Source organism: Crotalus tigris, unplaced genomic scaffold, assembly GCF_016545835.1.
Source record: "Crotalus tigris isolate CLP2741 ecotype Arizona unplaced genomic scaffold, ASM1654583v1 scf7180000017690.20705106771:4171800, whole genome shotgun sequence".
Lineage (NCBI taxonomy): Eukaryota > Metazoa > Chordata > Lepidosauria > Squamata > Viperidae > Crotalus > Crotalus tigris.
The window spans coordinates 6,268-34,208 of NW_024096569.1; the positions used below are offsets into that span (position 1 = coordinate 6,268).

Genomic DNA, 27,941 nt, shown 5'->3' on the forward strand with positions numbered 1-27,941 from the left:
GGGTTTTGTTCTTCCTGAGGTAGAGGTGCCTGGTTTCCAAATGAGAACAGTTGTATATCTCTGCTGGATTCCTTCACTGCCAACTCCCCCTGGTTTGCCTCTACATTCTGAATTACTTCTGGTAAGGCTTTGATTTCTTTGCCCTGGGTAAACCTTTGCAGTTCGTCCAATTCTGTTTCTGTGAATACTTTATTTCGTGTTATAAATCGGCGTTGATCTGCTAGTCTCTGTTCTGTTATTTCTGATTCTGGATGTTGTTCTTTCCAGAACTGGTGCATTCGTTTTAGATATCCTCTTCTTGTTGGACTTGATCTGTAGTAACAGATCATTATTTCTTTGTTTTCCATCACTGTGTATCTGCGACGGGTAAACACCTTTTCTTTCCAGTAGTTCTGCAGCTGCTGGCCCTGGTTGCTCAGCCAACAGTCCTGAGTCCTGTAACCCATTTTTCACCAGATATCCAGGAACTCCAATATCTAGCGCGGACCTTGTTAACCCGGGCGACGTCCAAGCCGGTATGGCATTCTGCAATTTACGTCTCACCATATTTTTTATGGGAGAGACACTCTTTGTCTGACTCCTCTGATGAGACCTGTCCAGTATGGTTGAACCTCTGGCATAGCTCTCATCTTCCTCAGAGTACACAAGCCCCACAACCACGTCAAGGTAGTGCCTCACTGGGGGATTATTATTATTATTATTATTATTATTATTATTATTATTATTATTATTATTATTATTATTATTCAGCCTGGAGGCTAAAAGACCGCAGCATGGCCTTCTCCAATTCGAAGAGACACTTGTGCGGCAGGCTGAGGCAAAGAGGCAGTCCCGGAACCAGCAAAATCTGGGGGGCTGGACAGGGGACAGATTGTATCTGCCCTCAGTGTGGAAGGGAGTGTCATTCTCGAATTGGCCTTTTTAGCCACACCAGATGCTGCCTTAGGTCCTCTTTCCAGAGCACGAGACTGAAGGATGCCAATCAATGAATAATAATAATAATAATAATAATAGGAACTGCTTCCATCCTGCAATGAGATCTGTAATACCATCAAACATCCACATCTGCCTATCCCAGGTCCTTGGGAAGGACTTGATAGGTAGACAAAAATGCCAAATCCAGTCTGAACATTTGGCTGACTATGCGATGATCCATAATAATAATAATAATAACAACAACGTTGAAAGGGACCTTGGAGGTCCTCTAGTCCAACCCCCTGCTCAGGCAGGAAACCCTATACTGTTTCAGACAAAGCACCTTGACTGAAGGGTCTCTGCGCAGTCACAGAGGCTGAAAAACTGTCCTGGGTCCAGCTAGCTGAAGCAGGACCCCTCCCCTCAAGACCCCTTATCTGCTTTTGAATCCACCCATCATTCCCCCATTGGCTGAACCCGACTGAGCTGAAGTAAGAGGAACAAATAAGTTTTATTTTAAAATACTAAACATTTACATTCTTTTCTTGTGGCAGAAACGCCTATTAGCGATGTTCGCCACTCGGAGTTACTTAATAAAGTTAATAAAGTTGGGATATAAAATTTGTGGGAGAGAAAGCCAGGTCACCGCAAGTCAGATGGCTTATAAATTTAATATATTATTTTGACCGAGTTGGCGTTTTTGTCTGCCCAGCGAGTCCTTCCCAAGGACTTGAGACGGGCAGCTGTAATGGTTTGATGGTGTCCAAGGTATCCTTGCAGGGTGTAACTGTTCCAAGTAAAGCTGCTTTTGTATCATCATCATCATCATCATCTCATCATCCAAACCCTGAGGAAAATGATAGCCCTGCCCCCCCTCCCCGTGTCAGGTGAAACAGAAGCGTTAATCACCTTCCTATTTAAAATATTAGCAGCTTGCCTTGCAAGGCTGCCTGCCTTATACTGATTTCTGATAAGAAAAGGAAAAAATAGGTCTGTGTTTGTTTGAAACGAGGCAGTTTCCACAGCAGCACGTTTTACTGCTGCACCTCCTCAATTCAATGCAGAGTTTAGAAATAGGAAATATAAATAAATGAATAAAATGTTGCAAAGGGAGCTTGGGCCTACACTCCAGCAGTACAGCCACCAAGGCAATAATGAATGAAGCAGAAATGGATGGTTTTAACAAACGGCACCGAAGACGAAGCCCGAATGAGCAGAAGTTAGGACAGGGGTAGGCAACCTTGGCTCTTTTATGCCTCGTGGGCTTCCACTCCTAGAATCCCCCCAATTAAAGGGAATTGAAGGCCACAAAGTGGCCAGATTTGCAGACTCCTGGTCTAGATGCTGAACAAAAGTGTGAGGATATATGATGACGGTTATTCCAGGAAAAAAAAGGCTACGGCGACCCACAACCTTTGTGACCAGAATCCAGGGCCCACCTGAATGCTTATCCGTTCTGCTTCTTTCGCCATTTCCAGAGCCAATCTGAGGTCCTTCTTCTCACTTTTATTCCTGATCTTGGCCTGGATGGAACAGAGGCTTAAAATCAGAGCTGTGACTGGCCGGGGGGGGGGGGGGGGACGACTCACCATGCAGCTTCTTCCAGAAGAAGGCTGCATCGGCCAATCCAAAGAACAGCTCTGTCTTGTCCTGAAAGGGTTACTAGGGGAGGATGCTAAGCCTTCATCCTTCCTTAAGTCTTCCCTTCCGTCCCTTGTTGTTTCTCAGCCCTGGAAATGAGGCTGTCTGGAAGGAAAGAGCTTGGAGTGGAGAGAGAGAGAAGAATGGGAACAGAAGCCAGCTTGGCCTTCCTCCTCTTTGCCGGCCCCTTTTTCACACGGCTGGGAAAAACTTGACTTTGCCTTAGGGGTGGGCAGGTTTTTCCCCCCTAGGGAGAAAGCGTGGAATTTTGTGGCCATTGTGAAAAAAGAACAGTCTGGAGAGAAGAATGGGTGGGTGGAGGAGTGGGTGCCCATTCATACAGGCAGCCCTTAATTTATAAGCCTTTGAAGTCACGAAATGACCTGTCGTAAGTCGAGGACCCCCTGTACCTTCATCAAAACAATTTGTTTAGAGCAGGGGTCTCCAAAGTCGGCAACTCTGAGGCCTGTGGGCTCCGACTCCCAGAATTCCTCAGCCAGCCATGCAGTCCACAAGTTTTACAGTTGCTAAGTTTGGAGACACACACACACACACACACACACGTGTGTGTGTCTCTCTCTCTCTCTCTCTCTCACACACACACACACACACACACACACACCCCACCAATTCTTTGCAACCTGCTATAGATCTGTGTCCTGAATCATCTGGAAACGGGAGGCTCATTGAGGGACACACAAGGAAAGCAGAGAAAAAACTCTATCACTTCGGCACGTGGGTGGTGATGCCTTTCTCTCTCTCTCTCTCTCACACACACATACACAGGACAAAAGCCTTGGATGTTGTGGCCCACTTTGCAAAGAAACCCTCAAGCAAAGGTCCTTCTCTTACCAAGACGCTTCCTTCTCCGGCTGCTTCACCGTAGTTCTTCAGTTGGGAGGCAGAGATCCAAGCACGGGTCACGGGGTGGCCGAAGAAGGTCACGTGGTACTTGGACTAAGCCAGAAAGAGAGAAGGTCAGTGGCCAGTTTGAGGAGAAGCCGCCTGGAGCAGAAGCGAAGCACGAGGGGGTTCCTCGACTGGAGAAAAGATACGATGACCTTTGCAAGGAAAACCATAGGAAAAGCCCTGGAAAGGCCTGTCTTAGCTAGCAAGCCTCATTCCCCAGATCAGGGTAAGCAACCTTGGCTCTTTTATGACAGGTGGACTTCAACTCCCAGAATTCCTGAGCCAGCATGGGGGAAACTATGGCCCCCTTCATGACTTGTGGACTTCAACTCCCAGGATTCCTGAGCCAGCATAAGGGAACTATGGCCCCCTTCATGACTCATGGACTTCAACTCCCAGAATTCCTGAGCCAGCCTGGCTCAGCTTGGAAACCTCTCCCTTTCCCCTCAGCATGGCTGCCTCAGGAATTCTGGGAGTTGAAGTCCACCAGTCATAAAAGGGCCAAGGTGGCCTAGCCCTGCCCCAGATCAACTGCTCAGACACTGCTTGCCTGTCCCCAATGGCGGCGGGGGGTTGTTCTTTGCAACTCCTTCCCATCTTTTGGAGAAGAGGGGCAGTTGTCTGGCACCCCCTCCTCTGTTTGCTTTTGGGGCAATTTTACTGGCCTCTGTCTGTCTTCCATTTTTTAAATTCATCCTGTTTGCAGCTGGGCTTCCGGCATCCCCTTTTTCGAGGAGTTCCCACTATCCTGAACGCCTCTCTTGCGAGGTCTGATTATCATGGGTGGGGTACATAGGTACACAAAAACATGGCAAATAGACACCATACTTAACAGGAAGTGAGTCTGCCTGGGAAGAAAACAGGAAGTACTCTTCAATGTCAGGGTCAGCTTCTATGATCCCCGGCCACCTAAAAACAGAGGCAGGAAGAGGAGCGGAGAACATTGAGCTACGAGGATCCCTGGTCAAGTTTTAGTTAATTAATTAAATTCATTCTTCTAATGAAGAAAGGTGGTTCTTCCTTTATTCTCTTCTGTATCTGAGAAATCTTGAAATCCTGATGTGAAAATTTCACATTAATTAATAACTTGCCTCTTGAACGTGACTCCCTTCTTGGAGGAGAGGGCAAAAGAGAACACAACTCTGGCTTCTGCACCAGACACACAACTGCACTGTGCATAGCAAAGCTAACTGCAGGCAGTCCTCAACTGACAACAGTTTGTTTAGTGACCGCTTGATGTTGCAGTGCCCTGAAAAAAGTGACCTGCAGCCATTTTTACACCTACAACTGTTGCAACCTCCCCACGGTCCTGCGATCAAAATTCAGATGCTTGAGAGAGATTAAAAACTTTAATATACGTGGTAGAGATAATTTGTTGATGTAAAACAATATTTGATTATGTTAATTTTAAATTGATAAAGCTTTAAAACAGGTGGAGTAGTAACAGAAATTTAAGCTAGAAATGGAATATATTAAATCTATTATGTTATTTGTAAGAAATAGAGAGATGATAGTGAATGTATTAAGTTGAGCTGTTTATGTATGTTTTTCACCTTGAATTGTTTGTTTACCCAAACACCACGGTGTGTCTAAAGTACTCTTTTTTAAAATTAAAAAAAAAACCAATAAAATATATTTTAAAAAAAAAACTCAGATGCTTGGCAACTGACCCATACTTGTGACGGTCGCACTGTCCCAGGGTTACATAAACAGGGAAGCCAGATTCACTTAACAACGGTGTTACTAACTTAATTGTTACTGCAGTGATTCACTCAGCAGTCGTGGCAAGAAAAGTTGTAAAATGGGACAAAATTCACTTAACAACTCTCTCACTTTGCCACAGAAATTGGGGCTCAGTTGTGGTCGTAAGTCGAGGACTGCTGTAAGGATGAAGAAGAACAAGCCTGGAGTCATTTCATCCACTTTTTAAAAGCGGTGAGAGAGAGAGAGAGAGAATGTCAAATGCAGGCTGTGTTTATACAAAACACTTGACTGGGTCCGATCAAACAGGCGGCAGACGCATCTCTCCGACACGCACAGCTTAGTGTTCCCCTTGGTTACGTTTGTTTCTGTTGTGGCTGCCCCGTCTGTTGTGCAAATCCAGCCTGTTTGTTAAGTTTGATCTTGCACACGGAGCCAGAAAACGAATTAAATCCAGAGAGCCGGTCATATGTGTTGCACAAGGGCTGCCGTAGAGTCACAAAAGACTCTGAAAAAAACATTTCTGCAAACCACAGTTTCGTCCCTCGGTCGCTTTTTGTGGTGCACACAGGCCATCCAAAGGTGAGAGAAAAAAACAGGGATGAAAAAAGCCAAAGGTGGCAGGTCCCAGTTGCTGCTGATTTCAAAAGGGCAAAAATTCCTCAGATTAGGGCCATAACTTGGGTATGTTGGGCGAGAATTGGGTATGTCTAGTTTAACGAAGAGAAGGACAAGGAGGGACATGATAGCAGTATTCCAATATCTCAGGGGCTGCCCCAGAGAAGAGGGAGTCAAGCTATTCTCCAAAGCACCTGAAGGCAGGACAAGAAGCAACGGGTGGAAACTAATCAAGGAGAGAAGCAACCTAGAACTAAGGAGAAACTTCCTGACAGTGAGAACAATTGACCAGTGGAACACCTGCCTCCAGAAGCAGTAAATGCTCCAACACTGGAAGTTTTTAAGAAGAGACTGGACAGCCATTTGTCTGAAATGGTGTAGGGTTTCCTGCCCGAGCAGGGGGTTGGACTAGATGACCTCCAAGGTCCCTTCCAACTTTACTACTACTACTATATAAATCTTTCAAACTTCTCCATGCCTGTAGATTTGATACGGTCTTTTTTTTTTTTTAAAAAAAAAAAAGAATTGAATTCTTTCTCCTCACTAATCCAAGAGGCATTTTCCCATCCTGTCCTGACAGCGCCTTGGTGCTTTGCCTATTCCCTAGTAGTCAATTCCACAACCCCATTTTGTCAAGAGATCCTGGTCAATTTCACAACCCCCAGTCAATTGGACCAGGCCAAAATAAACCTCCGTTGCTCACATAAGGCTTTTTCCGGGCGGGATCCCCATCTGTAGAACACACACTGTGAGAGGCTGCATTCAGCACGGTGGAGAAACCACAATTCCCTTGAAATGTTTGTCATAGAAACACCCACGCACCAAGATGTTTGAACAAGAGCACGAAGAGGGTGGCTTGGAGTGTGAATGGTGAGTTGTGTGACTGAGGCAGCAGTGACACAATTAAAGTAGAATGCCTTGAAGAAACCCAGCCCGGGTGTGCCTTGGGACAAGCTGCAGCAGGGTCCTTCTGTGCTCTGTCTAACCGGGTCCCCCCATAATATGGAAACAGGGGAGCCCTTCTGAACGCAGCGTTTGTACCCTCACATGACCAAGAGGTACACATGACACCCCTGTTGCGTTCATTTATAAAAGTCCACCTTGCTGTATACATCCTTTCTTTCGGGATTTGGCCTTTGGAATTACTTCTCCTGCATTTAGGAATTGGGTGTGTCTAGTTCAGGGGTTCTCAACCTTGGCAACTTTAAGACTTGTGGACTTCAACTCCCAGAATTCCTCAGCCAGCAAAGCTGGCTGAGGAATTCTGGGAGTTGAAGTCCACAAGTCTTAAAGTTGCCAAGGTTGAGAACCCCTGGTCTAGTTTAACAAAAAGGACTAGGGGGGACAGGATACCAGTCTTCCAATATTTGAGGGGCTGCCACAAAGAAGAGGGGGTCAAATTATTCTCCAAAGCACCCGAAGGCAGGACAAGAAGCAACAGATTGAAACTAATCAAGGAGAGAAGCAACCTGGAACTAAGGAGAAATTTCCTGACGGTGAGGACAATTAACCAGTGGAACTCCTTGCCTCCAGAAGCGGTGAAGGCTCCAACACTGGAAGTTTTTAAGATGAGACTGGACAGCCATTTGTCTGAAATGGAATAGGGTTTCCTGCCTAAGCAGGGGGTTGGGCTAGATGACCTCCAGGGTCCCTTCAACTCTGTATCCTGTTATTTAATCTAAATCAGTGGTTCTCAACCTTTTTAATGCCGTGACCCCCAACCGGTCGTAAGTCAAGGACTACTCAACCGGTCGTAAGTCGAGGACTACTCAACTGTGCAGCACCGTTTGCAGAATGGGACTTTTGGCGGGCTCAGCAGGGCAGAGACAGCCTGGACAATTCCTGTTGGCTTTGGAAAGCCAATAGAATGAGACTCTATTCAAGAGAGTCTATTCTATTGGCTTTCAAAAGCCAATAGAATCAAAGGGAGTAGCACAGCCAAGGAAAAGGGGGGAAAAAATGGCGGACTGCATTGTTTGGCGACCCCCGTGAAATGGTCATTCGACCCCAAATGGGGTCCTGACCCACAGGTGGAGAACCACTGGTCTAAATAACGGTGTTCAGCATGCCACACTAAGTTGGGGTTGTTTCAGTCTGGTTCTTTTGGCCTACCAGGGGTATCCATATTGCTTGGCCCACACGATGGACCCTGGGAAATAAATGGCATAGACCACTTCGTTTTCGGAGCCCGACCAGTCCTCCTCGGGAACACTGCAGCTGTTGTGCTGAAGATCTGAGAAGAGAAAACAAATGTGCCACTGAAATTAAGCCTGGTCAAAGGACTCCCTTATGCTGAGCTCAGCTCCTACAGGGACACATCGGTGCAGTTTTACTGGCAGCAAGACAGGAAGGAAGGATGTACGCAGCCAGGTGGACCTCTTCCTGTCCTGTTTTTCTTCCCGATTTCCTCGTCGGGACCTATAGCCCTGGGGTTTCCTTGTGGTCTCCCACCCCAGTTTTAATCAAGTCCAGCCATGATTAGCTTTAAAAGGTCAGCTGACTGTTGCCACCAAAAAGAAGCTCAATTTGTGCGAATGTACGGACTTTCCCCTTTCACTCTGGAGTTAACAGAGCAACAGAGTTGGAAGGGACCTCAGAGGTCTTCTAGTCCAGCCCCCCTGCTCAAGCAGGAGACTCTATAGTACCACCCCGGACAAATGGCTGCCCAGTCTCTCCTTAAAAACCTCCAGCATTGGGGCACACGCAACTTCTGGAGGCGAGTCGTTCCACTGATTCCTGCTTGTCCAGAATGGGAGACCCTTGGCAGAAAACGCTTTCACTTAATCGAAGGAAAGGAAGACCCCCCCCCCCAGACCACCAGCCCCACTCAGAGGCTTCCCCTCTACCTGGATTCTGGCTACAGGACCAGTCCTCCGGCAGGGCTGAGGGGTCCACGTCGCTGCTGAGTCGCCGCCACTTCTCACAGCTGGGGTAAGAGCACTGGATCCAAGCGGTACAGCAGCCTGGGAGCAGAAAAGCACCAGGAAACTGGCCGTCAGAAAAGGAATGGAAGTGCCAGACAGCTGTTCCACACAGGAAGAAAGCTTCCCTTGGCTGGAACTGGGGCTGGAGGGCCCCAGTCAGGGGGGTGTTGCTATAATGAGATTCCTGCACTGGGCAGGAGGTTACACCAGACCAGGGGTAGGCCACCTTGGCTCTTTTAGGACGGGTGGACTTCAACTCCCAGAATTCCACAGCTGGCTCAGGAATTCTGGGAGTTGAAGTCCACCCGTCCTAAAAGAGCCAAAGTGGCCTACCCCTGGACTAGATGATCCATCCCTTTCTCTTCTGATCCTGACCTTCTCTGATATATCAGGAACAGGGGAAAAAAGGCCCCAGCAAACCTCAGCTTTGTAAAGCTGCCCAAATACAGGAGGTCCTCGACTTACAAGTGATCATTCGAAGTTACCACAGCATTGAAAAAAGTGACTTCACCCTTGCAACCACTGCAGTGGTCAAAACTCAAGATGCTTAGTACTTGCGACAGCTGCAGCGTCACATTTTTTTGCAACCCCATGGCTAAAATTCAGATGCTGGGCAACGCTGACTCGTATTTAGGACGGTTGCGGTGATCCCCTTTTGCGACCTCGTGACAAGCAAACTCAGTGGGGGGGAAGCGGATGCACTTAGCAATCTTCTTGCTCATTTAACAACCGCAGCGATCCACCGAACAACCGTGGCAAGGAAGGTCGTAAAATGGGGCAAAACTCACAATGACTGTCTTGGTTAGCAACAGAAATTTTGGGTGGTCGTAAGTTGAGGACTACCTATATCCCGATTTTAATGTATTTTTCTCCCTATAGTTTTGGGATTCTTTTTTACGGACTGTGTAGCTTGTCCTCAAAGAGACAGCAGCCTACGCCACACTGTGTTAAGGGCCCTTCCTCACAACTACACACACACACACACACACACACACATCCCTCCTGTCTTTTAATCAGCGGAAAAGCAAGACAACCAAGAACACACCACCTTTGTGGCCAGGCTTTTCTGCCTCAGAGGAGCCATTGGTGGGTCTCCTGGCTTCCTCTGAGCACGTCAAGAAAAGAGAGAAAAAAGGATCCCAGCTGACAGGATGGGTGTCCCAAGGACGAGGCAGGGAGGGCGGGAGGGAGGGAGCCGGCAACCACACTGAGGAAGCACACAACTTTCTTGGCCTTCCCTTCCCCTCAGCCCTTCCCCTCCGCAGCCGTTGGTTGGGCCAGTCAGTCAAAATACAGGTAGTCCTCAACGTACGACCACCACTGAGGCCAACATTTCCATTGTTAACTGAGACATTTGTTAAGTCAGTTTTGTCCTGTTTTACGACCTTTGTTGTTCACCTCCCGTCAAAACTTTTTAAAAGATTCCATCAAAATTGCCCCGCCCTTTTTCTTCTTAACCCATTCTAGGCTTCTTCCTCCCTGTAAGCGCTGTGCGCCCCCTCCTCCTCTTCCTCACTTCTGCAGGTGGCTTTATTTACATGCATCTATTTTTTTTCTCAGCCAGAGGCTCTGTTCTAGGAAGCATCCTTTTTATGCTCCCTATTACAGCAGACTCCCCTCCCTTCTGTGACAAGATAATAATTCCTCCCTCTTCCCAGGCAGCTTTCTCTTCTTTCCACTCTCATTCTTTCTGCGGAGAGATTAATTACTGTAATCGTCTTCTCTCTTTTCAAAGAGAAGCTGTACTTTCTCTTCTTGGGCTTCTTCTTCTTTCACTCTAGCTCCTTCCACTTCTTTCATGTCTTCCTTCTTCCTTTCCTTTGTTCTTCCTTCCTCTCCTTTCCTTCCCTCCGCCCCTTCCTCTTTCTCTTCTTTCCTTCCTCTCGTCCCTCCCTTTTTTCTTCCTCTTTCCTCTCCCTCCCTCCCTTCCTCTTTCTATCTTTTCCTTCCTCTCTTCTCCTTCCTCCTTTTCCTCTTTCCTCTCTCCATCCCTCCCTTCCTCTTTCTCTCCTTTCCTTCCTCTCTTCTCCTCCCTCCCTCTTTTCCTCTCCCTCCCTCCCTTCCTCTTTCTCTCCTTTCCTTCCTCTCTTCTTTCCTCTGTCTCCCTCCCTCCCTCCCTCTCCTTTCCTTCCTCTCTTCTCTTCTCCTCCCTCCCTCCCTCTTCCTCTTTCCTTTCTCTCCCTCCCTCCCTCCCTTTCTATTTTTTCCTTCTCCTCCTCTCTCCCTCCCTCCCTTCCTTTCTCTCCTTTCCTTCCTCTCTTCTCCTCCCTCTTCTTCTTTCCTTTCTCCCTCCCTTTTTCTTCTTCTTTCCTCTCTCTCTCTCTCTTTCTCTCCATCCCTCCCTCCCTCCCTCCCTATCTTTTCCTTCCTCTCCTCCCTCCCTCCTCCCTTCATTCCTTCCTGGCGTGGCATTAGTTTCTTTAAGCCTGCGGTGGTCGTGCCAGGGTCCCTTCTACGCTGCCCCTGTTCTTATTCCCCAGACCCTCCAAACCAGCTTCCAGCCAGCCTGCGGTCAATACTGGCAACCTTAAACGCAGAGGACGCCTTCGGGGGCAGTGGGTCCATCCTCCAACTCACTGACAGAGGGTGCAGGAATCCCACCAGTGTATCCCACTGCTCCCTCTACGGGAGGCTGGTCCTTTTCCAAACATACCAGTGTTTGCAACGGAGGGTAGGAAGGCTACTCAACCACCCCGGCACCAGCCTTCTGTCCCGCAGAAAGCAGCAGAGGAATGCTAAGGAAGGGGAAGGGGCCTAAGTGGTCAGGTGAAGCAAGGTCTGTTAATGAGCAGTTTGAACCCAGGCCCTCCTGGAAACCGTGGTTCAGTGAGCTGGTTTGCGGGACCGCACGCTGAATGGATCTGCCTGAGCAGCAGGCACCCCCGGGTCCTCCCCATTCTCAGGGGACTTTTGCAGAAGTACGAAAGCGCAGAGCAGAAACCCAGCCTGGCTGCCAGACGGTGCTGGTGGCATCTGCTCAGCACCCCTCTGTCCGTCCTCCCCGAAGCCCTCCTGGAAGAGAGGCAGAGTTCAGCTCACGGCGGCTGCCACTTCCTCCGGCCGCCTCCTCTTCCTCCTCCTCCTCCTCCGGCGCTTCCTCTGGGTCAATGACGTCTTGGGCGTCGCCGCCTTGCGCGGCTTTCTTGGGCTCTCTTTTCCGGTTTGCCTTACACCCTACATTGTTTGCTGGCGCTTTCTCATCTGCCAGGAGACAAAGAAAAACAAGTATTTTGCCCACGATGTGTGTGTGTGTGTGTGTGTGTGTGTGTGGTTGTTTTCTCTATAAAAACACCAGAGGAGTGTTGTGGGAGCAACAACAGCACCACTGGACTGGAAGAGGAAACGGTGTGAGCCTTAGCAGCTTGTTTTGAAACCCTGGAAATAACGTCGATATCAATTTGGCCCCGGCCACCCTGCATTGCTTTCCCTGGCCAGACTTCCATCCACGCCAACAAACTCTGGGCCAACAAAGCCACACTCACGCAGAACCCTTTTCCTGCCGGCAGAAGTATGCAACGCGGTGCGGTTCGCTTTTGTGTTTTCATGAAAAAGAAAACGTACTTAGCTTTTTTTCACCCTTGTCGGCACCAAATTTGCTTTGCTTCTTCGTTTTGATTTGGTGTCCTCTCCGTCCCACTTCTGTTTTCTTCCACGAGCCGTTCCGCTCTGCAGGCAGAAATGCCTCCGATGCCTCCCTGAGAAAACCACACAAGCACATGGTGGAGTCCCCCTCAGTAAGGTGGGTGAAAAACGTCTATTCTTGCAAAAACCAAAACAAGCCACACCTGGATGTTACTGGCTGCTGTGGGGATAGAAAGCGAGCATCTTTTTTATTGGGTATAATGCCAGAAAAGACTAGCAAACAAAGCTTATATACATATAAGGAACGGTTGCTGGAATTGGGGATGTCCAGTTTAACGAAGAGAAGGACAAGAGGGGACAGGATAACAGTATTCCAATATCTCAGGGGCTGCCATAAAGAAGAGGGAATTAAGCTATTCTCCAAAGCGCCTAAAGGCAGGACAAGAAGCAACAGATGGAAACCAATCAAAGAAAGAAGCAACCTAGAACTAAGGAGAAACTTCCTGACAGTGAGAACAATTAACCAGTGGAACCACCTGCCTCCAGAAGCGGTGAATGCTCCAACACTGGAAGTTTTTAAGAAGAAACTGTACAAACATTTGTCCGAAATGGTGTAGGGTTTCCTGCCTGAGCAGGGGGTTGGACTCGATGACCTCCAAGGTCCCATCCAACTTTATTATTATTATATTTGATTTTGCATGTGACAACAGTGGCAAGAATTATATTTGCGCAATACTGGAAAAAGGAAGGCATACCATCAGATGAAGAAATAATTAAAAAAATACTGGAATGCGCAGAGATGGAATGACTGACTATGAGACTGAAAGAAAAGAAGAAGAAACGGAATATTATCAAACTTGGGACTTATTTTATCGATGGCTAGAGGAAAGAATAAAGGATTAGGAATTAAATATGTATTAGCGAATGTAAACTCAGACAGCACATTTGTTGAAAAATTATTACTGAATGTATGGGGGGAAAAACCCAATAAAAACTCTTACAAAAAAAAAAAGAAAGTGAGCATCTTAGGATCTATGGCACTTACAAGGTGACTGACAAGCACATTCTGGAGCGCATAACGGTCAGACGTGTCACCGGAAGGCAGAATCACGAAACTGCGTCTCACTTACTTTGCCCCAGGTCGTGAGGGGGAATTTACTGGAGAAAACAGTTATGCTTGGAAGAGAGAGAGCAATAAAAGGAAAACGGGCCTTCGAAGAACGTGATGGCTGGACACCCTCAAAGCTGACATCAGCCAGAGCGTAAAAAAACTCAAAGAAGCAGCGCAGGATGGGAAAACGTGGAAAGGCCTCGCCCTGAGAATCGCCAGGATTCGGACACGTCACTAGGAGAGGCAAAATGATGTAGAGGCTGAACGGTGCATTACGATTTTACCCATCCTATGGAGACTCCCTGGATGACTTTTGTCAATCCCTATGCCTTAGCCTGCCTTGTGGCATTATTACTGAGAGTGACTGGAGAAAAGAGGGCTATGCAGGTCAACCTCGGCATCCGAAAGAAGAAAAAATGGATATAATAACTAAGCAAACACATAAAGGGGCCAGTCCTCAATTTTTCCTGTGAAAGAGCAGCCAATCCATTTCTCAATAAAAGCTACTCTGAACGTACGGTACGGGTTTCCCTTAAATTCCCCTCATTTGGAGCGAAGGGGTGAGCTCTTGGTTCTGTCATGTCCAAAGAACGGCTACCCACTTGAGGAAAAAAAGGAAATGCATGTTTCTGGAGCCAGGTTTGTTTCTTAAAAAAAAAAAAAAAAAAAAAAGTCTATGGAAGAGGGAAGGAGTCACTGAATGTGCCATATGAAATACTGTAAATAATTATATTATGGTTTAATTTGATGGCCTGGTTCACACAATAATCTAGGACAATAGCTGAGTTCCTGCATGCTAAAACATAATGTGATACATTCTTTATTATTCTTTTAATCTGGAAGTTTTAATGATACCTGCTGTGGATGTTTGACCAGCACAACACTTCCCTGGATCCGTGCCTGAAATACATCATCTCAAGGGCACTGCTGCCCAATGACTAAACAATCTAGATATCCGGTCCTAGGTTTAGCCACCCCACTAACTGCTCGCACATAATTTAATCTTATTCATAATTTTATTCCTCACTCGTGTCGTGTACTTTTAAAATGGTTCATTGCTCCAATGTTTTATATTTTGGTACACATTTTATATGCTCTTTTTTTGTGAGTTTTTGTGCATTCATGCTGTGTTCTATTACATCATACAAAATAAATAAACCAGCACAACAGTATTAACCATTGGAGGAGAGGGGAATTCAGCAAATACTAGTTTAAAAAAATATTTTAAGTTATCCAGCTGCATTTTAGCTTAGTCCAACATGTTGTGGGATCCCAGGCCATTTGTGGCCTAGGCTGCCCCAAAGAAGAGGGGGTCAACTTATTTTCCAAAGCACCAGAGGGCAAGACAAGAAACAACGGATGGAAACTAATCAAGGAGAGAAGTAATCTGGAACCAGGCAGAAATTTCCTGACAGTGAGAACAATTAACCAGTGGAACAACCTGCCTCCAGAGGCGGTGAATGCTCCAACACTGGAAGTTTTTAAGAAGAGACTGGGCAGCCATTTGTCTGAAATAGTATAGGGTTTCCTGCCTGTGCAGGGGGTTGGACTAGATGACCCCCCCTAAGGGCTCTTCCAGTTCTATTCTGAATTGAACTGAAATATTCCCCAGTCTTGGTTACCAGCGTTTTGAATCTTGTCTTATGAAAGGAAAGTTACCCGAGATTAATTATATGTGGAGCAAAAGTTAAGAACACCCTTCTGGCTATCATTTTCCCATTCAAAATTAAGAAACAGCAACTGCCCGTTATTGGAGTTGCTTTCCTGTTGTGTTGTCCAGGATGGGCTGGTTGTGAGGCTGCAAACCCTCAGTGGCTCAAGTTATCTATCTGTGTTGTGTGTACTTGGGCGCCACCCGGAGGCCACAAGGTGATGCGCTCACATCTGCAACTGCTGTGTTGCTTTTCTGTTACTAGTGATGGGCTAGACCCGCCCGCAGTGTTTCTCAACCTGGACAATTTTAAGGCATGTGGACTTCAACTCCCAGAATTCCACAGCCAGCAATGCTGGCTGTGGAATTCTGGGAGTTGAAGTCCACATGCCTTAAAATTGTCCAGGTTGAGAAACACTGCGCTAGAGCAGGGGTCTGCAACCTCGACAACTTTAAGACTTGTGGACTTCAGCTCCCAGAATTCCTCAGCCAGCAGACCCTTGGGCTAGAGATCGGGGGGGGGGGGCTGTTGGTGCTTCCTCAGAGCTGAAGCTTCTCCTCATCTGTAAGCATGAGTGAAAAAAAAAATCTGCTGAGATCTTCCTTCTAAATTTTGCCCTTTTCCGAACGGCATTCGCAAGCGGCTCAAACGGGGTGGGAAAACAAAACATGTTCTTTCATTCCTCCCGTGAAAACACTTGGTGGGAAGTCCCCCTGGCTTGAGCAAGACCCAGCGGCAGGTTGAGAGAGGCGGGTGCGAGAGCGAAACGCCTGGGGAGGCCTGTGGTTTATTAAGCTGGATGGACGAACTCTTGGTGGAAGAGCGATCTGCCCTGGTTTCGTTTCTGCTTCCCTCCATTTTTCTCCTCTCTCTGCCAAAGGGGATCGTTTTCTGCCCCTGGTCAAATTATCAGCTTCTAGTACAGGATAACAAGAGTTGGAAGGGACCTTGGAGGCCTTGTAGTCCAACCCTCTGCCCAGGCAGGAGGCCCTAGTAGTCCAATGACTGCCCAATTCATCTGAAATTCAGTACCTTTTGTTATGTACTGCAGTGTTCAGCGCAGAGGACGCCGCGTTTACTATTTCCTTACTCTTGCAGCTACATTCCAGGGGCTTCCCTCTTTTTTTTAGAAGAGACTGGACAGCCCTTTGGTGTAGGGTGTAGGGTTTCCTCCCTGAGCAGGGGGTTGGACTAGATGACCTCCAAGGTCCCTTCCAACTTTATTATTATTATTATTATTATTATTATTATTATTATTATTATTATTACTAACCAGCAATAGGACATGAAGAGCAGTTCTGCTGCTCTCCTGTGTGACGACACTATTTTAATTCTTTGCTATCGTCTGCAGCAGTTAAACACAGGATTGAGGGTATCCATAGCATTACAGCATTAACCTTGTGAACTCTCAGGCTTCCTCCTTCCGTTATATGTTCAAGATGGACAGTATTTAATATTTATTTGTTAAGTATATGTAGGGCTGCGGGTCTACACGTAGGTTGTATATAGTATGTTTTAGGTGTGTGTCACGTATGTGTTTTACTTTGAGAGTGGGCAACTAAATTTCATTTTTGATGTGTGCCGTTGTGCCCACAGTAAAAAAAAAAATGATGATAAAGGTTATCTACCTACCTACCTACCTACCTACCTACCTACCTACCTACCTATCTTATTCATCCATCTATCCATCCATGTATCCATATCTATCTGTCTGTCTGTTGTCTATCTGATTTCTACTTCTTCTATATCTATCTATCTATCTATCTATCTATCTATCTATCTATCTATCTATCTATCTATCTATCTGATCTCTACTTCTTCTATATCTATCTGTCTATCTATTCATCCATCTATCTATCTATCTATCTATCTATCTATCTATCTATCTATCTATCTATCTATCTATCTGATCTCTACTATATCTATCTATCTATCTATCTATCTATCTATCTATCTATCTATCTATCTATCTATCTATCTAGCTAGCTAGCTAGCTAGCTAGCTAGCTAGCTAGCTAGCTAGCTAGCTAGCTAGCTAGCTATTTCTAACCCAGAAGTCTCTTTCTTCCCACAGGCGGAATGCTTGAGGTGCTTCAAGAAAAAGGAACTGGATTTTTTTGTTTTGTTTTGTTTGGAGTCAAAATAATACATTCCAAAACCAGTTCTACAGCAGAGGGCAGCAAAGGAGTCGACCTTGGCTGATCTTGAAAAGCCACGAAGGGCTCTTTACTGTACTTGGATGTGAAAGCACCAGAAAGCCCCGGGCCTGTAGGATGGGCCAGTAGGGAAAGTCAAATCCCAGAAGGAAGGCAGTGGAACAATTTTGGCTTTGTTGCCAAGAAAACCACATGGGCATGAAGATACAGGAAGCTGAGCTTCCGTCCAGGGTAACTGCACTTCACTTACACAAGTTGCAGGTATTACTCACCTGCTCGAAGGCTGGCCTTCCGCAGACTCTGCTGAAACACGTCTCTTCTGAAATTTTTCTAGGAATGAAAGTGGAACAGCTTCATAAAGCTCCGGTGAGCCACGTTCCAAAGATTAAAAATATGTGCAGGGAGAAAGCGTTAGGCTGAGTTTGTTTGATTTTTTTTAATGCTTAATATTAAAATTTAGGGACTGTTTTGATTTAGCTGCTGTTATTGGGCACCGCACTAGTAAAAAGCGTATCCGTACAGTACGGGTAGTCCTCCACTTACAACCGCAATTGAGCCCAAAATTTCCGTTGTTAAATGAGGTTTGCCCCATTTTATGACGTTTCTTGCCGCAGTTGTACAGTAAATCACTACAGTTGTTAAGTTACAAAGTTGTTAAGTGAACCTGGCTTTCCCAGTGACTTTGCTGGGTAGAAGGCCACAGAAGAGGATTGTGTGACTCTGCAACCGTCATAAAATAGGAGGCGAGTGCCAAGTGGCCGAAATGTGATCAGCTGACCGTGTGTGGACTGCCATGGTAGTAAGGGTGAAAAACAGTCAGAAGTCACTTTTGCCAGTGCCGCTCTAATTTCGGTCACTAAATGTACTGTTGTTAAGTCGAGGACTACCTGCACTAGGAAATAAATAGCTGCCACGTGACTGAGAGGCAGCCACCGTGATTTAAAGAAGCCTGGACAGGACTTGGCAAGTTACAGTAGGCAAAATCAGCATCTTCTCGTCTTGACCAATGCAGTGGAACGTAAGAGATATTTAGTTTTCATCTTTACATTAACAGCAGTTGCTTTTTAATTCTTTTTGCACCTCTCTCTCTCCCTCCCTCCCTCCCTCCCTCCCTCTCTCTCTCTTCCTCCTTCCCCTCTCTCCCTCCCTCTCTCCCTCCCTCTTTCTCCTTTCTTCTCCCTCCCTCTCTGCCTCCTTCCCTCTCTCCCTCTGCATCCCTCTCTCCCTCTCTTTCCCTCCCTCTCTCCCTCTCTTTCCCTCCCTCTCTCCTTTCTTCTCCCTCTCTCCCTCCCTCCTTCCCTCTCTCCCTTCCTCTCTCTCCCTCCCTCTCTTTCCCTCTCTCCCTCCCTCTCTCTTCCTCCTTCCCCTCTCTCCCTCCCTCTCCCTTTCCCTCCCTCTCACTTTCTTCTCCTCTTTCCCTCCCTCTCTCTTTCTTCTCCTCTCTCCCTCCCTCTCTCCCTCCTTCCTTCTCTCTCCCTCTCTCTCCTTCCCTCTCCCTCCCTCTCTCCTTCCTTCTCCCTCTCTCTCCCTCCCTCCCTCTCTCCCTCCCTCCCTCCCTCTCTCTCTCTCCTCCCAGTTTCAACATACCCATGCATTCTTGGGGAGACTTTTGAAGTACACTTTGGACGATTTCCTCAAATTGTGCATCGGTGAGACACTCCTTTTCCTATGAAAAGATGAAAAGAGAACGGTGAAAGTAGCTGCATTTAGCACAGTGATTCTCAACCTTTCTAATGCCGTGACCCCATAATATAGTTCCCCATGTTGTGGTGACCCCCAAGTGGGTGTGGCCACCAATAAGAGGGAGTAGGACAGCAAGGGAAAAGGGGAAAAATGGCGGACAGCATGGTTTGGTGACCCCTGTGAAATGGTTCCCGACCCACAGGTTGAGAACCACTGATTTAGCATATGATAAATATAAAAACCAGCTAGCACCAGAATGGAGGTTATTTTTTAATTTTTTAGCTGAGAACCTTCTCTGGATCTAAAACACAGCTCAGGCACTTATTTTGTGTGTTCTAATTTCTGGATTTGCCTTGAAGTTTTTCAACACAATCAGAAGTGCTAATCTTTGGCCTTGACATTTTAAACAAGCCTCCCCAACTCATGCCTTCCAGATGCCTTGGATTTCAGCTTGCACGATCCTAGACTTATATTAAATATATTTGCTAGTCCTTTAAAATGCCAGACTCGTCTTTGGTTTTGATCTAGAAAGTATTGAATATTTTACAGATGAATTTCCATCCCATTCCTTCCACACAAAAAAGAGGAAAAAAATCTAAATATATTGTGTAGTTTGAAGTGATTTAACTTCAGTAAAGAGAAAGCTTCTATTGAGTGTACCCTCTGCAATTCCCAATGTTCATCTATAAGAAAATAAAACATCTAGGAAACGTTGGTGTGATGCTCCAAAGACACACAGATGAAAGTAACTAATTTACAATCACAGTACAGGTTGCCCCCCAAAAAGAGAAAATCTTTTAACAGAGGTCAGGCATTTATGTGGCGTTCTGTTCTGTGGTTTTATACATTTTGTAATTCTATATTGTTTTGCCTTTGTAAATTGTCCTGTAATTTTCCAGCTAAGAACTTATATGTAAAGCAAATATAGAGAAAAAAGAAAATTGAAATATTAATTGTCCATCCTAATTTTTCAAGGAGAAGCTGGTGATATGAAACTCCAGTATTCCAATTTTTCCTGTTCTGAAACTCTGGCTTGGGAATCTCACTCAAGGAAACGAAATCCATTGTCCCACCTACATTCTCAATCATTTCCAAATTCTTCTTGCACTGAGATTTCTTTTCTACATTAGCCGTCCTCTCTGTCTGTCTTTTACTTTGCACTGGTAACATATTTATTATGGATTTGGCTGTAACTCCATCTTCTGCCTTGCCGTGAAGCTCCAATTCACCTTTTCCAAAGGGTGTGCTGTAGGACTTCACTACGGGAGGAGCAAAGACTCTTTTGGGCAGTTTGTTGGATTCTGGAAGGAGAAAAACCACATCTTCATTAATAATGTATAAATTATACTCTGTGTAAGTTAGGATTGCTGCTTTGTTTTTGTCTTAGTAAGACAAAAAGAAAAAAAGCAGCAATCCTAACTTACACAAAGCGCAATCCACCAGGGATTACTTTATACAAGCTAAAATATTGTTATTGTTATTTTGGTCTATAACCTGACACCTCCTTTTATTTCATTCAGAGATCGTAGTAAGAGACAAATTTCCATTTTCAGTAGAAACTCTGGGAACGACTCTTGCTCTCTGTTTTTGAAAAAGAAGACAAATTCATGACGTTTTATTCTTTGCTCAGGGCTCTGACTTTTACCTAGAAATTGGAAAGATACCAGCTCTTTTCCCTAACTTCAAGAATACACACTGGATAGGGTGAGGGGTCATACATACAGGTAATCCCTAACTGACAACCGTTCATTTAGTGCAGTGGTTCTCCACCTGTGGGTCGGGACCCCATTTGGGGTCGAACGACCATTTCACGGGGGTCGCCAAACAACGCAGCCCGCCATTTTTTCCCCCTTTTCCTTAGCTGTGCTACTCCCTTTTATTTTATTGACTTTTGGAAGCCAATAGAATAGACTCTCTTGAATAGAGTCTAATTCTATTGGCTTTCAAAAGCCAATAGGAATTGTCCAGGCTGTCTCTGCCCTGCTGAGCCTGCCAAAAGTCCCATTCTGCAAACGGTGCTGCACCAGTTGAGTAGTCCTCGACTTACGACCGGTTGGGGGTCGCGGCATTAAAAAGGTTGAGAACTACTGATTTAGTGACTGTTCACAGTCACAACAGCACTGAAAAAAGTGACTTATGACCCCCATGGTCACGGGATCAAAATTTGGACGCTTGGCAACTGACTCGTATTTACAACCGTTGCTGTGTCCCGGGGTCGTGTGAACCCCCCTTTGCCAGATTCACTTAACAACTGTATTACTAATTTAACTGCAGTCATTCACTTAACCACTGTGGCAAGAAAGGTCGTAAAATGGGGCAAAACTCAGGTAACAAATGTCTCGCTGAGCTGTGGAAATTCGGGGCTGAATTGGGATTGTACGTTGAGGACTAGCGGTGTCAGCAGGCCTCTTCGGGCTCCCTTTTTTTTTTCTGAGAGAGTTAATTGAGGCTGGAATTCGGCTCTTGAACTGAGCCTGCTGAAAGGTGCACCAGCATGAATTTGCTGGCTCCTATTTGGCGGCATTCAGTGTTGAGCTTTCTTCCTGATGGTGGATCAGGTTAAAGAAAGAGGTTGGTGGGTCTTCCAGCAAACAGCAAGCAAGGGGGGGAAGGAGCCCGCCCAGGGCTCTCCCTCACCTGCTAGCTATTAGGAAGAAGATAGTGCTAGGGCTGCACTGTGTGTAAAAACAACCCAGCCAGCTGTCAAGGGCAGGGGCTGTTGCAGAAGGCAGTAAGCAGCAATGAATAATTTCCACCCTGATAAGTTCTGCAAGGCCATGATGATACCGGGGCAGGTGACCAAGAAGTCCAGTTTTGACCTCACAGAAAGTCGAAGAAGAGCACTTGGAAGAAGCTGTTGACCAGTCTTAGAGAACAAGGGCGGAACAAATCTGCATCGTGGTGACTGACCTGGGCGTAATGAAAACAAGCATCACCATGGCAGCTAATGCTGCCAAAGCAGGAATGGAATAAGCAAAACCCTCCAGACTTGAATCGACTTACGGCTACAGTGGAGCCCAAAATTTCGCTTTCCTAATCGAGACAGTTGCTAAGTGAGTTTTGCCCCATTTTACAACCTTGTCATGGTTGTAAGGTGAATCACCTCAGCTGTAAAGTTAGTAATACAGTTGTTAAGTGAATCTGGCTTCCCCATTTGACTTGGCTTGTCGGAAAGTCGCAGAAGGGGATCACATGACTCCAGGACACTGCAGCCGTCATAACACGAGTCAGTTGCCAAACGTCTGAATTTTGATCACTTGACCACCAGGATGCTGCAAGGGTTGTAAGTGTGAAAAACAGTCACAGGTCACTTTTTTCAGTGCCATTGTAACCAAATGAACAGTTGTAAGTCAAGGACAACCTGTAGTAGCACTACTATGGAGAGGAAAGCCGCACAAGGCTTGTCCCAGGAGCATCCAGGCAACGTATAATGCATGAGCACCAGTCCCTAAAACTAATAAAAGTGGTAAAAATAGTAAAAAAAAATTGCAAACACGCAAAAACCTGTGTTGGAAGAAGTAATGCAAAACATTGCAGCACCCCTGGAGACGTAGCTACTTTAATACATCAAGAACGGAGTACAGACTGATCATTACTTACCGTTCTTCTTGCTCTGGCTTGTCATTGTTCATCAACCTGTCCAAATGGTTTTGCTTTACGTCTGTTTTATTGAAAACAAGAGGAGGAACGGGGAGAAAAAGCAAAGTGCGTGTTATTTAGGCCACCTTTAAAAGAGGAACCTGCTATCCCACTAGCATAAATTCCCCAAGATTCCCCCCTTTCTTTCACTCTATTAATACTACACTACTGTATATATCTAAATCTAATTATGTAATAAGACCACAGTAAAATCTGTTAATAAACCATCTCTTCACCACATGGCGGTACATCTCCAAGTTGCATCTGCATCGTTAGAGAACTGGGACAGACTGACAAACGTATTGGAAAAATAAAGAGAAGGTTGTTCTAGCTAGGAGCTGAATCCAGCCATTCCTGTCAGCAGAATGGCTTTCTCCTTCTCCCGCCCTTTTCCCATCACTGCCCTGCCAACTTTCCTTGGAGATAAGGGGCCATAAACCCTAACAGATAAAAAAATGTAAATGTAAAAAAATGACAATAAAGGTTATCTTATCTTATCTTATCTTATCTTATCTTATCTTATCTTATCTTATCTTATACGCTTAGGCTGCCCTTCTGCGATGTCAGAATAAGGAAAAAATAATACTTTAACACCAGTATAGCTAAGGTCAGCTTAAGCCTGTCTCATTCACAAATTAAACAAGAGAGGAAGGAGATAGCAGCATCAAAAAGGTATTGAAAATTCCGTATCTGTTGGTGCCCTGGTTTGTTGCTCCATAAGGTAGCCAGATCATCCAGTCAGAAAACAACAGCAACCAAGCAAAAGCCATCAGACAGCGGCTGTGTTTATGAAAAGTAATGTTTAATTTTCTATACTGATCTTTTAAAGGACTATTTTTAGAACATTTCCCTGAAAGAAAATGCCTCCATAGGTTAGGATTTGTTATACAGTCAGATTGGCCTAGTTAGCTATCCTAGATCCTTGGAGTTAAGAGCCCAGAAGGACCCCTAGATTGCAGATCAGCTCTTCCTGGGGAACATAGCCCCATCTCAAGTGGGCATAATCCTAGACTTGGGTGTCTCCTGGATAGCAACTGCTCCTCTTGTTAGGCTTAAGTTTCAACTTTCTTTCCCCTTCCTTAACTCACGTAGGGAGCCAGGAACAGAGCCTTCTCTGCCTTCTTAGCCCCAGAGGTGAGATGCCCCCTCCCCTCCTTTGGCCTTCTAGAGACCTGGCTCTGCCAAGTGGCCTGGGGGTCTACGAGTGACCTGCAACCTGAGGGGGGTGGGGAGATGGACGCACTTTCTCCACCTCTTTTAACATCTTCATTTTAATCTTGTTCTTCTTTCTGTTTTTACCTTTGCTCTTCTAACTAAGGTTTTTATAGTACTGTATTATTTTTACAAATAGTCCTCAAAATTTCTGTTGTTAAACGAGACATTTGTTAAGTGAGTTTTGCCCCGTTTTACGACCTTTCTTGCCCCTGTTTTTGCCTCAATCACTGCAGTTGGTAAGTCAGTAACCCGGTTGTTAAGTGAATCTGGCTTCCCCATTGACTTTGCTGGTCAGAAGGTCGCAAAATGGGATCACGTGCCCCCCCCCCAGGTACACTGCAACCATCATAAATGTGAAACAGTTACCAAGCATCTGAATTTTGATCACAGGAACATGAGAACGCTGCAAAGGTCGTAACTGTGAAAAATGGTCATAAGTCACTTTTTTCAGTGCCGTTGTAACTCTGAATGGTCAATAAATGAACTGTTCTAAGAAGGACTACCTGCATTGTAAACTGCCCAGAGTCACTAAGGTGAGACGGGCAGTGTATAAATCTGATAAATAAATAAAAATCTGCATACTGATGACTCCTTCTCTGAAATCATAGCATGACCTCGATGGATGGTTTCATGCAGATTTTAAACGAAACAGGGCGGGAAGGATTGAGACCCACAGCGCATCACACTGACCTAGTGGTGCCCCCAAATCCCAGCCCTTGAGGGGGTCTACAAAAATGCCACGGCTGATGTTCCTGAAGGTCTCACAATAAATATTGTGATTTTTTTGCCTCTTGGACAATGATTAGAATAGATCCTTTGCAGAAATCTAGGGGTAGGAGACTATGATGGTACTTTCTGAGCTATGTGTGAAAAATGGGCACACATCTAAGTTAACATTCGAACCTGCACCATCTCTCCTAGCGACTGTTAATTTGTCTACAATTCTTTGGGCTCCAAGTAACAACATCCTAGCTTCCTTACTGCAATATGTTGTTGCATGTTGGTTTATGAGCAACAGTTCTTGACTAGCTTCCTGTTTGTTTCTGGACTCAAATTAAAGAACAGAAACCTTTTTTTTTTTTAATTAAAGTCATGACAGACTTAAGCTTCTATATCCAAGGCTTGCAAATGGACTTGCCTTGCAACTAAGACCCATTCTGGATTGCCTTTTCCAGCTGCTCCTTGAAAGTCAAGAGGACAGCTGTCAAAGATGGCCCCCTTTGTGCTGGGTACCTCTTCTAGAACACCAAACCACTCTTCCCAGCAATGAAGCCCACCAGATGCTTCCAGAATGTTCACAATCATTCCTCTCTCCTTTTGGGATTCTCCTGAAAGTGAGGTTTGCTCCCAACCTGGAAGTGGTATTTAAGACTGATAGGGTAGATCTGTCCTCTAAGGGTCCCTCTTTAAAGCCATTCCATAGTGCTTCTCTTGAGGGCATGAGTCCCATAGGCTGAAGTGTTAAGGCAAGTCCTGTCCCATCAGCCCAAGGCCCATTCTAGGCTAGATGCCTCCAAGTAGGATTTCAAGTGGAAGGCATCTGCTCTCAGCTTGGAAGCAGTCTTACATTTCAAGGCTGATAGGACCAATCTCCATGAATCCCCCAATAGCTATTCCAAATAGTGATCATCACATCTTGTAGGAATGAGCTCCACAGACTGTGTGAAGTTGAAGTCTGCTTGGGCAGATGTTGGAATAAAACAGGGGTCTTCAAACTTGGCCCTTTTAGGTCTTGTGGACTTCAACTCCTAAAAGGGCCAAGTTTGAAGACCCCAGGAATAGAAGACCCTTCAAACTCTGTTATTCTGTAAATGAGCACCTTTCCTTCAAGCAGATGCCTCCAAGGAATTCCCAAACCACAAATGGAGGTATCCCCTGAAAGTGGGACTTGAAGGCATCTGTTCCTAGCATGGAGCTAGACCTGAGTCTTCAAAGATGATAAGAATAGAACTGTCCCCCATGAATGCCTCTTTAAAGCCATTCCAGATAACGGCCACCATCCTGTCTTAACAGGAATGAACTACACAAACTGTGAGAGGCTAAAATGAACTCTTTTCCATCCACCTGAGGACCATCTTAGGCCAGATGCCTCCAAGCAGTTCCCAAGGGGGAGATGTTCTTCTACAAATGAGGCTTGGAGGCATCTGCTTCCAACCTGGAGACCCCAAAAATGGGGCTGAGTCTTCAGGGATGATAAGAGACCTGTCCTCCATGAATCGCCTTTTAAAGCCACTCCAGATAGCGGCCACCATTCGTGTGGGTAGCAAATGGTGGAATTACACAAACATCAAGCTCTCCATGCAGGAATGTTCACCTTGGTGGCTTCCTTAGTACCTTAAGGTACCTGGTGTCCTAGGTTTAAATGAAAAATATTCCATTTGAAGGTGTTTTTTTTTAAGGCAAACATTTTGCCCTGCTCATTCTAATCTCTACCAATAGGTTTCCCCTCATACGATCTCTGAGGGATCTTCTCACAAAAAGGGGGATCAAGGGAGTTTATCCTGGGGCTACTAAAGGATCAAATGGATTTTTTTTGACGATGATACCAGAAGCCATTTTCTTGGTTTGGAACAAAAGGTGGAGACTTCCTAGTTTTCTGTTGGTTCAAATTCTGACTAAATTTTGGTGAGAAGAGCTCATGTAGAAGCGAAATAAATAAAAATACAGGCAGGGAGGGACTCCTCTTAAAGCAGCCACCAGGAAAAGCCACATTTGCTGCTGAACCCAAGAAATCTTGACATGGAGGCTCATTCTGAGGTAAAAAAAAGTGCCTGTAGGGCCTCAGGATTCCCATCCTTTTCTCTGCCGCTTTTTACTGGCATCTTGTCGGCAAAGGAAAGACTGTGAAATTAAGAATTAAAGCGCTCTCCTGTGCGACAGAAGGAATTTTAATGTGGATTTTCAATGCTGCGGTATCCATGACAAAGCAAACCTGGCACCTCAATGCTTTTTCTCGCCTCAGCATTTTTTTCGTGAGGTAAAAAAAAAGCGCGGGCTCGACAGAACCGGGGCTTTTGTGTCGTATTTGTACCACAACGGCAAACTTCGCTCGTTTGTTTTAAAGCTCAACATTACCTCAGTTTTCTTTTTAAAAAAAAAGTTAATTTTTTCCTTTGCGCCCGTAAACTGAGGTAAAACACCAACGAACGAGAAGCGCGCGCACCCGCTCGCTTCTGCCCTAACGCGCAGGCGCGGCCCCTGCACGCGGCTCCGCACATCCGGGTCTCCGCTGGCCTCGAAGGGGGCGTGTCTCTCTCTAGCACTGAGTCATAGAATCTCCGGGACCCGCTTGTTGCACCCGCAGGCTCGCGCGCCGCGCATGCGCACAAGAGCCGGGCTGAGCGGCAGGGACAATACTGCTCTTGCAGCCTTGCGCGGTGCAATTGCGAGTTTTGCGCCGTGGCTCAGGAGAAATCCCGCCCTTTTGCAACCGCTTTCCACTACGAAAAGGCGGTTGGCTGCCTGCCGTTTGCAATCACGCACCCGCTGAGCCAGTTGCACGGCTTGGTGGAGGGCGTGAGGTTGAGCCTCTGCGCCTAATTAGGGGTGCAAAAGATCCGAACACCACAGGGCAGTTAGGCGGCGTGGGGGGCATGTAGCCAGGATTGACACAATCCGTTGCAAGGGGGTGCGTTTGCATCCAGCAAGCCAGTCAATCTTTAAATCTGGCTTGCAGGAACACTTCAGCGCCCGGAAGCGTCTTCTATTGTGGTTGCGTCTTTGGAGGCGAGCAAGAGCGTGCAAGTCACGCGAAACATACCCGGGAAGCAGCGAGAGAGCGGATGGCTGTGGGCGTTTTCGACTTACAACTCCCTATCTTCCGCAAACCAGCCTGTACAAGAGCGGTGGGAGCTGTGGATAATGAGGGTTGCAGTCCAATATGTTGTGCCCGGCCCATGCAAAGAAAAGATGCCGAAAATATGAAATCTACGGGGGGGGGTGGATTTATTGCACGCACGCGCTTAAATTTGCTTTCCTAAGGCAGGAGGGCGGGCGTCGCCCTTCGCACATGTGCAGAGTGTATCCTGGACTCTCGGAAACTACAAGGACCAGGAGGCTTTGCGGCCCTTCTCCCTTCGGGAAGCGACGCCACGTGACCATCCACAACTGCCCATATTGGGAGCCCTTTGCTGCTGTTGTTTGTTTACATGCAAGACGGAATTTACTTCTGTTTACTCGGATTACGATCCAAATAC

General features: G+C 46.1%; 1 protein-coding gene across 3 annotated transcripts; it reads right to left on the reverse strand.

The window, feature by feature from the left end:
• Positions 1-1,808: 1,808 nt before the first annotated feature.
• On the reverse strand, positions 1,809-27,667 carry ZCWPW1 (zinc finger CW-type and PWWP domain containing 1). 3 transcript variants are annotated; one of them, XM_039337849.1, is made up of 12 exons: positions 27,506-27,667; positions 22,492-22,552; positions 19,969-20,192; positions 18,796-18,874; positions 17,481-17,538; positions 12,270-12,403; positions 11,748-11,909; positions 8,631-8,747; positions 7,897-8,017; positions 4,299-4,374; positions 3,409-3,513; positions 1,809-2,438 (listed from the first exon to the last, which is right to left on the reverse strand). In XM_039337849.1, exons 2-12 carry the CDS (start codon positions 22,514-22,516, stop codon positions 2,292-2,294), a joined length of 1,248 nt encoding a protein of 415 aa, XP_039193783.1. In that variant the 5' UTR covers positions 22,517-22,552; positions 27,506-27,667; the 3' UTR covers positions 1,809-2,291. The 3 variants fall into 3 exon arrangements, 2 of the variants coding, with proteins under 2 accessions (XP_039193783.1, XP_039193784.1); XM_039337850.1 differs by lacking the exon at positions 27,506-27,667 and adding an exon at positions 26,821-26,952; XR_005556084.1 differs by having other exon boundaries at positions 2,323-2,438; positions 4,294-4,374.
• Between the last annotated feature and the right edge of the window lie 274 nt (positions 27,668-27,941).